The sequence below is a fragment of the Rhinatrema bivittatum genome, chromosome 12 (genome assembly GCF_901001135.1).
Source record: "Rhinatrema bivittatum chromosome 12, aRhiBiv1.1, whole genome shotgun sequence".
Lineage (NCBI taxonomy): Eukaryota > Metazoa > Chordata > Amphibia > Gymnophiona > Rhinatrematidae > Rhinatrema > Rhinatrema bivittatum.
The window spans coordinates 81,525,626-81,537,804 of NC_042626.1; the positions used below are offsets into that span (position 1 = coordinate 81,525,626).

General features: G+C 44.7%; 1 protein-coding gene across 1 annotated transcript in view; it reads left to right on the top strand.

Moving 5' to 3' along the window:
• The window catches only part of TBX21 (T-box transcription factor 21), a 126,705-nt gene that overhangs the window by 49,348 nt on the left and 65,178 nt on the right, over positions 1–12,179 (top strand). The window contains exon 2 of the mRNA XM_029573979.1: positions 1,265–1,419. Coding sequence (XP_029429839.1) covers positions 1,265–1,419 — 155 coding nt within the window. The remainder of the gene's footprint in view (positions 1–1,264; positions 1,420–12,179) is intronic.

Sequence of the window (12,179 nt, forward strand, 5' to 3'; positions counted from 1 at the left end):
ATACTTTAATATCTTTAATAACTCTCCCTTACCCAGTGATCCATGAACATGAAAGCAGGGTCAGAAAAAATGGTCTTTAAACTCAAATAAGCCAGAATGGACAGGGGCTAAAACACATCCAAAAGGACCTATAGCTGTCAAACTTTCTTGAATAGTTTTGGGAGACTCCCTTAAAAAATATTCCATTAACAGGTGGTATTTCTAAAATGTAATACCCTATTGCTTAGATAAGAATGGACGTATTGTTATTTATGGGGCCGATGCAATACCGTGCGCAATGGCTAGCACACAACTTAAGATGCAATTGTGCGCACGGTTGGGATGCATGTCCATAACCCTCAATACAATACGGGGATTAGTGTGTCCAAAATGCTCGTAGCTTATAGCGCTCATCATGTGGCAAATTTTATGCCATCCCAAGGGTGCATTGAAAAAAAGAAAATCCTGCTTTCTGTGATTCCTTCTAATAGTTTCATAGCGATACTATGTAGGAGGAACCAAATAAAGCAGATTATTGAAGAAAAAATTCTGGACGCCCAGTATACACACACAAGATACACGGTCCAGGCTCGTAGATTGAGCGTCTGTGTTCCCAACCCACTTGACAGCCATCTCTCCTATGTGCCTGATGCCAAGGAGGCACTAGGGACACACACATTTTCCCTAGCACCTCCTTTTTAGCACGACCCCTCATTTCGATATTGCATTTCGCACCTAGGAGAAGGTGGCTGGGCGTGCGTTAGGAAAATGGGCGCTCAACACGGAGCATCTGTTTTTCTGTGCACAGATATTGCATCGGCGCTATATGTTTAATGTTGTCTTTTGTTTTTATTTGTTGTGATGTGTGTATTGTGTTATGTTGGTTTCATGGACTATAGCTATGTTATAAATTATGTAAACCACTGTGAACATGGTTTATTGCAATAGTAGGTTAAAATGCACTTAAATAAAGGGAAAGAACAGCCATCTGCATACACAAGTATGCAGGAAACACCCAGACAGTGCTTGCATCAGTTTTTGTAGGTAGTCTGGCCTTCACAAATAAGTACCTCCTGTTCCTCCCCCCCAATCCATTCCAGAGGTGGGGGATTGTTGGTAAGAAGAAGGCTTAAATAATTTCAATTTTCTCCCAGGGCTACCTTCAGCCTTCTGTGCTGCGATGTCATAGTGATAGCTTGCACACCAGGTGACCATAGTGTTCTAGCTCTGTAATTTGGGCTGGTAAAACATTAACAGGTTTCTTATCTTCTTTCTCTCAATCCAGGCGGATGTTTCCTTTTCTGAGTTTTAATATTTCAGGACTGGACCCAGCCACTCATTATAACATCTATGTGGACATTGTACTCGCAGATCAGCACCACTGGCGATACCAAGGAGGAAAATGGGTCCAGTGTGGGAAGGCTGAAGGAAATATGCCAGGTATGGAAAGTGTCAGTTGTCCTACTTCCACACCTCACCCCCAGCCAAATTCTTGTCTCTCTGATTTCTCTTTCCCTGTTTTCCCCTTCTCTTCCTTTCCCACCTCTTTCTACTTGCCTTAATGACTGCTATAATGATCTATGCAGTATGTGTTAGAAGTAGTGCTGCGTAATGCTTCCCGTAAGGTACTGAGAGAGAAGAAGAACCCTAGGGTTACCAGCACACTCCCTTTTTTTGAACTCTGTAGACCCTTCCCAATTTTTGCTGTGCACCATTTATACATTCACTCAAATTTGTGCTGATTCAAGCACTTTCTGCGTCTGTTACCATGTGTCCAATATATATGGACACATTTTTCTGTACGCATTCAGTCAGAAAACTGGCACATATCCAAACTAGTCATCCTGCTCATGGTAGGAGATTCCAGCGGGGGTAAACTCAGGAGCAACATCAGAAAATATTTCTTCATTGAGAAGTACATGGATGCATGGAATGGACTCCCAGTGGAGCTGATGGAGACAGAAATGGTAACTGAATTCAGAAAAGCATGAGATTAAACGCAGAGGATCCCCTGAGACCTCAATATGTAACTTTAACTCGGGATGGGGTCTGGGGGCTGAAGTAGGTTTGGTGGGGTAGTTTTACATACACAGTCAGAGGTACAAATAGCAACATTGCAGATATTCTGTCATTTGGAGTGATGAAAGGTAAGAGAGGAGTTCATTTGTACAATGAACTCTCTACCTAGCTTGGTGCACTCTCTAACTATCTTCAATCAGGCTGTACAAATCAACTCCTCATTTACCTTTCATCATTCCAAATGGCAGAAAATCTGCTATTCGTACCTCTAACTGTGTATGTAAAAGTGCCCCTTCTTACAGTGATATAAATAGCAAAGTTACATATTGGTCTTTACAGTGTCTCTCTCTCTCCCTACGGCATGTGTAATAAAAACGTTTTTGGTCAGAAATGCGCATGTTATGTGAGAATTAGCACTGGTGCGATAAATTTATCACATCTTGCGGAAATTACCGATGTGATGTGGGAGCAGGGAAATTAGCCTAACCACTCCCCTTTTTTTTATCACAGGTGCTATTTCCACTATTTATAGCATCTTGATAAATCTAGGCCTAAGTTTGTACCTGAGGCAATGGAGGGTGAAGTGGCTTGCCCAGACTCCTGGCAGATTATGACAGTAGTAGAAATTTATTTATTTATTTAAGTGGGGGGGTTTTATACCGAGGTATAGCTAGCAGCCTTCACCCCTGTTTACAAGTAAAACAACCTATTACATTTCACAGTGAACAAATAAGCTTGGGAAGCTGCAGTATTATTAAAAACCTACCCTTCACTTCCTCAAGAGCAGCAGCAAGGAAGCGAGGTGATAAAAACAAAAGAAAAGGTGGCAAAAAGGAACTCTAGCAATACTGCAGGCCACGTTGGCACTAGCAGGGTACAATTCCCCAGAGACCAACCAGGTCAGTGCCGGTAGATTAGTAGTGATCAACTACTGTCCAGCAAGGCCATTGGGACTTAGAAGGCTAGATGTTCAGGCAGCAGCCTCACAAGTTTGGGTAGCTGTTTAGAAATACGGAACATGATGTCAGATAAATGCCAAATGGCCCATTCAGTCTGCCTATTCATATTTCCTGTACAGATTTATAGTCCCTCTGCTCGCCCTGTGCTGTGTTGAATTTTGATACTATCCTTGTCTCTACCACCCTCATGGGGAGGCTGTTCCATGCATCTACTACCCTCGCTGTAAAGAAATATTTCCTTAGTTTACTCCTGAGCGTACCCCCTTTCACCCTTATCCCATGACATCCTGTTGAAAGAGGCTACCTCCTGTGCATTGAAACTTCTGAGATATTTAAATATCTCTATCGTACCTCCCCTGTCTTTTCCTCCGGGGTATACATGTTTAGATCTTTAAGTCTGTCCCCATACGCTTTATGAAAGAGACTGATGACCATTTTAGCAGCCACCCTCTGGACCAACTCTGTTTGGTTTTATATCTATAGTATTTCTAATGAGGTCTCTCTAGATATAGAGGCAATATCACCTATTTTTTTCCTGCTGGCTAATCTTCTCCCTGTACATCCAAGCATCCTTCTTGCTTTTGCCATTGTCTTGTCTACCAGTTTGCTCACCTTTCTTTTTCTTTATTAAAATTTAAAAATCACTTATACACCATGGACTAAGTAATACTCCCAGCATCTTAAGGGTCTGGGAAACCAGGGTTGGCAATTCGTCTCTAGGGAAAAACCGTAACATGGTCTGATAAGTTCTAAACCAGAGGGGATTTCTCCATCTTCCAAGGAATCTGGATCCTCTTCTTCGTTTGTGCCATTCGGGTCCCTTCCCGACTTGGTGAGTCGAGGTCTGCCAATAGGACTGGGAGAGGGAGGGCTTACCAGCTAAGATTCCATCCAGATGGGGCAAGTGAGGTAGCAGACTGAGCCTGTAGGAAGCCTTGACAGAATTCCACCCAAGAGAAGGCGGCTGGGTCCATACCTAGCCCAGGAAGTACTGGGGTAAGTGCCGCTAAATTTCCCTCTCCCATGGATGACCCAGACCCAGGGTTACTCAGATCCAGGGTACTTCCAGTTGTGCATGTGGCTAACCCATCCTCTGAATGGGAGGAGCTGGGCTTAGCAAAGTCTGGGGAGGCCAACTGTCCCTGGGATTCCTCACAGTGCTGATATAAGCAAGAATCCAGGTTGTCTTTTTTTTTTTTTATATCTTTATTTTAATTTTTCCAATATGCAACCAAAACATGAAACATCATAGAATCTGCAGATAATACATCAAACCCCCCCCCTTCTTCGCCCCTCCCCAGTCCCTGTCCTCTAGTTTGTCGTCATCGACATGGGGAGTTCTCATCACAATATCCTTCATTGGACGTGGCACATATAGGTATCTCAAGACAGTTCAAATAGTCTGCTCTTTGATTTGGCATTTAAGGAAATTACATATGCATGCCATTTGTCGAGGAACTCTCCTGTACTTTGCAGGAGATGACCTCTTAGCAGAGATATGTTCAAAGACTGCCATATGATGTAGTTTCAATTTCCAAGAGGTCACAGTCTGGGTGTCTTCCCTGATCCACAGTTCCAGAATCAACTTTTTTGCTAACCAGAAGACTTTGTAGAAATTCCCGTTGACTTTCCGTGATCTTGGAAGGTAGTTCGTCCATCACCTCAAATAGAAGTGTGCTCTTTCCGGTAAAGATGTTTGTAAGAGTCCATGGAGAAAATCTAAAATAGCATGCCAGAACTGACTAATATGACTGCATCCCCAGAATTGATGGAACAGGGTTCCAGCCTCTCTTACATTTAATACAGTGATCATTATTTGTGAGTAACTTTACAGGCCCACACGTTAGAAACATATAAGTGTCTAAGAAATTTAAACTGAGTTTCCTTAAGACATTTTCTGAAACTGTCTTAATATCCACGAAGCAGTTTCCCAGTGCCCTACTGGTGAGAGGGGTGTCCATTTCCTGATTCCATCACTCCACCAGCCCTACCAACTGGCCATTAATCTTAATTCCCCGTAATGCCTTAGTTAGAGATGCACATGTCATTTTTTGTTCTTTCAGGATGGAAAAATTTTTTATGAAAATTGGAGAATTAGGCGAGCTAGATCTCAGGAGAAGGTCACGCTCAATAAAATGACGTATTTGTAAATACGTGTAAAACTCCTTATATGATATTACATATTCCAGTCTTAAAGCTTCAAACATGTGTACCTTTCCCATCTCGCTGTGTATGAATTGGTGTAAATACTCCAACCCCTTGACCGCCCAATCTTTAAATACCGAGTTTCCTAATCCTGGGGAGAATCTAGGATGTCCTATTATAGAGATTAATGGTGATACCTCCCAGGAGAATCCAAGTCTGCTGCAGAGCCCTCGCTAAGTTGCCCTACAATTTGTAAGAAGAGGGTTATGGGAAAGCTCTCTTGACAAAATATTTCCCGGAATATGCAATAGATTCTGGAGTTTTAAAGGGTCACAACAGCCTTGCAGAAAACTAACAGGAGAGTATATCTTGGACCCTAACAGCCAATCCTGGACATGTCAAAGAAGACACGCTAGGTTATAGTCCAATATACAGGACTATAACCTAGCAATTATACATATGTTCTATATTTATTGGTATTTTAATACCCAGATATTTCATCTCCTTGTCAACCCAATGTAATGGAAAGGTTCCCAGCCATTGGTTTTTGAGGGATCCTATGATATCTAAGGCCTCAGATTTATCGAGGTTTATTTTGAGACCCGAGAAGGTACCAAATTGTCTCTGGAGGGCCATCACCTTCGGCAGACAGTTTATTGGATTGGTTAAGAACACCAGTATATCATCTGCAAAAGCAACAATTTTAAAGGTCTCCTCCCGGGCCTCAAAGCCCCTGATCTCCGGAGCTGCAACAATCTTCCTGAGTAAGGGATCTAGAGACAGAATATATAACAGGGGGGAAAGCAGGCAACCTTGTCAAGTCCCACGTTTCATTTGAGATATGTCTCCATGTGCCTCCAAATCCATACCGTCTTAAGGCTAAAAAAAGATAACTCCATGCCACTCGATCAAACATCTTTTCTGTGTCAAATCCTACCACCATTGCTGGCTTCCCCAATAATTTACACTGTGTCATTGCCGTCCATAGACGTACAATATGCTTGCAAGACTATCTGCCCTTGACAAAACCTGCTTGATCTAAAGAGATCAAAGAGGGCAGGATCTCATGCAGTCTAGTGGCTATAATCTTAGCAAACAATTTGATATCAAAATTTAATAAGGAAATGGGTCAATATGAGGCTGCTTGCAGGGGATCCTTCCCCCCCTTGGGAAGAACCATTATATATGCTAGTTTCACTTCCTTTAGAAAAGCGCCCCGGTTTAGTGCTGCTAAAAAATATTCCCTGAGATCCTCTCCCAATTCATACTTTTATAATAATCCGCATTAAACCCATCGGGTCCTGGGGCTTTATGAGTGGGGCTGCTCTTAATTCCATCGGAGATCTCCTGTATTCCAATTGGCCTATTTAGCCACTCCAGCTGCTGTGTGGAGATTTGTGGTTGTGACAACCCTTGGAAAAATTTCTGTTCTTCGATAGCTGCCTCATCAGGTACTTCAGCACTGTATAAGTTCTCCTAAAAGGCCTGAAAAATTTTGCATATTTCTGCTGCCGAGGTATGTCACCCCCCCCCCCCCCCCCCCCGTATCCTTAAGGGCTTCAATAAAAGTTGTCCCTTTTGTGCTTTAACTAGGGTTGCCAGTAACTTTCCCGCTTTGTTTCCAAAACGGTACAACTGATGAGAGGCATAGAGCAGATGCTTCTCTGTTCTTTGGTGTATGTAACTGTTGAGGGAACAGAGCACTTCTCTATGTCTTTTTTGTTGTTCTCTAATGGATTCCTGATTAGTTTGACCTATTCCTTGCACAGTTCTCTCTCCAATTCTAAAATGTGCAGATTTAGTAATTTAGATTTCCTGATCATATAAGCTGCTATTTCTCCCCGCATCACTGATTTACCTGCTTCCCAAAATAATAATGGCACGGATTTATGTTGGTTGTTATTTGTTACATAATCAGCCCATTTTTCTTTGAAGTATACTTGGAAATCCCGATCTCCAGCTAGATGTGTAGGGAACTTCCACCGATTTGGCCCACCTTTCATCGCCCCCCACTTTGCCTCAACCCATATAAGGGAATGGTTGGAGAATTCAGGTGACCCTATCTCTGCCCTGTGCACCTGTGCCATACTCCCTGTCAATATCAGAACATAATCTATCCTAGACATGGTCATATGGGCCCGGGAAATGTGAGTGTAGTCTAATTCCTCAGGGTGGAAAGTCCTCCATATATCCAGCAACTGTAGGTGTTTACATAGTAAAGAAATTCCCTTGTTTTTTCCCAAAGTTGGTATGGCTACTCGAGATGATCTATCCAAGATAGGGTCTACCACACAGTTGAAATCGCCTGCTACCATCATTGGACCTTGTGCTACTGTTAGAAGCTCCTTCATTAATGTTGTGAAAAACGTGTGGGAATATACAGTGGGGGCATATACGCCGCAGATAGTAATAAGGCGCCCAAGGATTTCCCAATCACAATAATATACCTCCCCATAAGGTCCTTAGTGGTGGAAATCTATTCCCAAGCTACTTTCTTCCCAATAAGTATCGCCACATCCCCCCCCCCCCCCCTTTCTGTTTACCACTGAAGAAGAGTAGACCTCCCCAACCCAGTCTTTTTTCAACTTGCAGTGTTCAAAATCATTTAAATGAGTCTCCTGAACACATGCAACCTGTGCTTTGTCTGCATAAAGAGGTAAGCAATTTCACACGCTTTACTGGTGAACCAAAAGCTGCCACATTCCAGGATATTAAATGAACATTTTCAGCCATATTTGATCCAATATGTCATTTGAAGCATGTTCCATTCCCCCCAGCCTAGGAATCGAACAACCATTGTCTCCCTCCTACCTTCATTACTGAGTTTAGACAGATAACTTCCCCAGCGACATTTTATGTTACCATAGAGCCCTGGCTCCCTTCCCCCCCTCCCCCCCCCTTTCCCAAAAGACAAAAATACCTTCCCACAAAACATAAGGCCTCTAATAAAAAGAGGCATGGAGATCACATATCAATCCGTACCAGTCCCCTCCCCCCCCTTCTTGGCTTAGTGTATACATTGAAATATTTAAATTGTATTAACAGTATCCCTCCTGGGCCATCAACCTTTACTGTCTGAAAGGACAATAATAAACATCCAGCCTGTTCCTTAACTAGACAAATACCCTTATACGAGGAGTACCCAGCTCTGCCAACTTAATCCAGATAGAGTCAAGGTCATTTTGGGAATCCAAGAATTGTTGGACGCTAGATGCTATTTCAAATGTGCACCATGTTCCTTTTTGCTCCAACCGTAGTTTCGCCGGGTATTGTAGTGTGAACTTGATGTGTCTTTTAAACAAATTGGCACAAATCCCGGAGTATTCCCTCCTTTTTGCTGACACTGTGGCTGAAAAATCCTGGAATATTAAGATTTCCTAGCATGAAAGTTCTCCGTCAAGATAGGAAACGCCAACTCCACACTCTACCCCTTGTCCCAAGGCGTCCCCCAAGGCTCCTCTCTCTCCTCTACCCTTTTCAATATCTATCTCACTCCTCTATGTCACCTCCTCACTGACCTTGGCCTCAAATTCTACCTCTATGCAGATGACGTGCAAATCATCATTCCCATTCACAACTCCCTCTCAGATGCCCTTGCCTTCTGGAACACATGTCTTGCTAACATAAATGACTTCCTCTCCAACATCCACCTTGCACTAAACTCCTCTAAAACGGAGCTGCTCCTCATCTCTCCTCACCTCCCTCCTAAACCCCTGATCTCCAATGACCTGCTTTCAACACCATAATGCCCCACACCACCGTAAGAGACCTTGGAGTAATCCTAGATCAACAACTCAATCTAAAAAAACAGATCAACACCACCCTCAAAGAAGGTTTCTTCAAGCTCAATATCCTGAAGAAACTCAGACCCCTCCTCCACTATCATGACTTCCGTACCGTCATCCAAGCTACCCTCTCATCAAAGCTCGACTACTGTAACGCCCTCTTCCTTGGTCTACCCTCCTCCACCACCAAACCCTTACAAATGTTCCAAAATGCCATCGCCAGGGTCATTACCAACTCACGGAAAGCCGATCACATCACTCCTATACTCAAAGAACTCCACTGGCTCCCCATCGCATCCCGAATTCTCTTTAAAACCTTAACCATAGTTCACAAATCCATCCACACATACAACTCTAACTGGCTAGATGAACCCTTTTGTCATATACGCACCGAACGACCCACCCGTACTGTCAATAAAGGCACCCTCTCCATTCCCCCCTTAAAAAAAGCCCACCTTACTTCCACCAGGGATCGCGCCCTTTCCATTGCAGGCCCCAAGCAATGGAACGCCCTCCCCACCACACTCAGGCTGGAGCCATGTTACTCCAAGTTCAGAAAAAAACTCAAAACATGGCTCTTCCGACAAGCCTACCCTGACTAACCTCCCCCTCCCCCCCCCTTGACCCTAACTTATTGCTCCTCCCCCTCCCCTACCAACCCCCGCCCTCCTGAACCCTCTCCTATACTTTCCTATAAGTAACCCACTTAAATTTGTATTCTTTCCTGTAAATAGCACGTTACAGCCTCAACTCTTGTAAATAATCTGCCTAAACTTGTATATTTATTTATTTATTTAATGTCTCTTATATACCGATGTCCGTTTGCACATCGCATCGGTTCACAGTAAAACATGAACTTTATGGGCGAAGCCCTTACAAGGAACAGATAAATACAGTTAACTTTAGGGCATAGCCCTTAACAAAAACCAAGGAAGAAATACATTGGAGGGGGGTATTGATTTACATACTATAACCTATATATATGTATATATATATATATATATATAAATAACTATAAACATAAAATTATAACATTTCAAGGTACCAAAATCAGAGGCATTTCGTAATCCAATATTCAGGCCGAGTTCACAAATGTGGATTGGGGTTATCCATTTCGGAAGGAGTTTATGTGATGGGGGGTGACGTAGGGTAGGCTTGCTGGAAGAGCCAGGTCTTTAGTTTTTTTTTGAAAGTGGGTGTATATGACTCCATGCGGATGTCATGAGGTAAGGAGTTCCAGATAGTGGGACCGGCTAGAGAGAAGGCTCTGCTTATGGTGGAGGAGAGTTTGAAAGCTTTAATGGGTTGGGAATGTAGGGTTCCTAGGAGAGCTGTGCGGGTGGGTCTGTTGGAGGTGCGAGGGGTAAATAAATAAATAAATAAATAAATAAATAAACTTGTATATATTCCTCTAAATAGCTCGTTACAGTTTTAATGCTTTAACTTTCTATGCCCCCTGCTCTATGTATAATCCTCCTTGTTTTCCCCTCCCTGTTGATTGTAATTTCTGCCTTTAGTTACAATGTGAACCGGTATGATGTTTGCATACTAATACCGGTATATAAAAGTTTTCAAATAAAATAAATAAAATAAAATGTAGCAGATGGACTCAAAACAAGTGGGTATAGTGTGCTCATGCTAGCAGTTGGAGACGGATCTGGCGTCAGCACGGATACATATACCCGCGCAGGAAGTGCAGCAATTCAGTAATTTCCGTCTCCAAAGCAGTTTGGAGCTACCTCACGCTCGCTGAGGGTTTTCCAAATTCTAACGACTAAATTCTTAAGAAGAAACCTACCTGAAGATGAGCCCTGCACTCCTGCGGTGATACCATTCGGTCACTCCCCCAGTTGAGTTTCCCGAGGTGATTTCCGCGGTCCCTCGGAGGTAAGAGCCTCGGTCTGGTGGCCGGTTCGCAGCAGGGACCTAGCCCCCGAGTGAGAAGGGCTCGGGCACGGCCTAGAGGCAGCCTCGGTCCCGGCGTGGACTTGGCCCCCGAGTGAGACGAGTTCGGGCGCGGCCTAGAGGCAGCGGGTGCACCTCCTCGATCGCGGCGGTGATGGTAATTACCCTCTCCCCCCGCAGCCGGAGACCGCCCGGGTCGCAGCCGGGAAGCGCCGAAGACAAGGTAAGGTGTACATTTTCTTATTGGTCTCCGAGGAACCGAGGAGTAGCAGAGTCTGCCTACGTGGCAACCCGCCAAGGGGGTCGCCATTTTGCCTGTCTGCTTCGCAATAAGCACACATTTGTGTTTTAGGCGCAATAAGCACACATTTGTGTTTTAGGCGCCCGTCGCTAAGCGCATACAGTTAGGCGCCCGTCGCTAAGCGCATACTGTTAGGCGCCTGCTGCTATGCGCATAGGCGCCAGTTGCTAAGCGCACGTTGAGAGATGCACGCTGATAGGCACACGTAGATAGGCGCACGTAGATGGACTTGATGGACCCTTGGTCTGACCCAGCATAGCAATTTCTTATGTTTCTTCTTATGATAGGCGCGCGTCGATAAGTGCCCGTTCATAGGCGCCAGTGGATAGGCGCACTTTGTTAGGCGCACATCTTTCGCGCATATTACAAAGCACAGACTCTAGCTGGGTTAATAGACGAGATGGAGCATAAGAGAGCCCATGCGTCAGCGGAGCCGGCTCCTCCAGAATCAGGCATAAGCCTCTGCTCTGCATGCAACCTCAGAGCCACACAGTGCGAGGAAGCAGACTCCCTATGTGCCCAATGTGAAGAGGCCCTGGGAGCTCCAGGCCAGGACCGGTCGCAACCCAGCGTACTTGCCAGTTCCTTAGGGAACACCCCAGACCTAGCAGGCAGCGAGGAGCTGCCAGGGAACCCGAGAGACCTGGTGCCCCTAAGGCTGGATTCGGCCTCGCTTTCCTTGGTGGAATTATTTAAGGGGATTCATGCCTTTGTCACAATGCAGGCTGTGCCCCGAACGGATCCATATGTACCGGATGACCCGGCCCCTGGACCCTCAAGGCCTAGGCACGGCCGCTCACCACCCGGAAGCCCCACTTATGGGGATTCAGACTGCCCTGAGGAAGATGAAGAGCCCGAGGAGGGAGGATTTCCCTCGGGGATTGAACCATATCGAACCATGAGGCGCTTCTTTCTGAAAGAAGATCTTCCAGTCCTGATCTCTCAATGCCTGTCGGAACTGGCTCTTCCGGGCCATGACACCCTGGGGGAACCGAGAATGAACCCCCTGTTAGAAGGCCTGCATCAAATGACTCACCATTTTCCCCTCCTACAAGCAGCACAGCAGCTAATTGATCTGGAATGGAA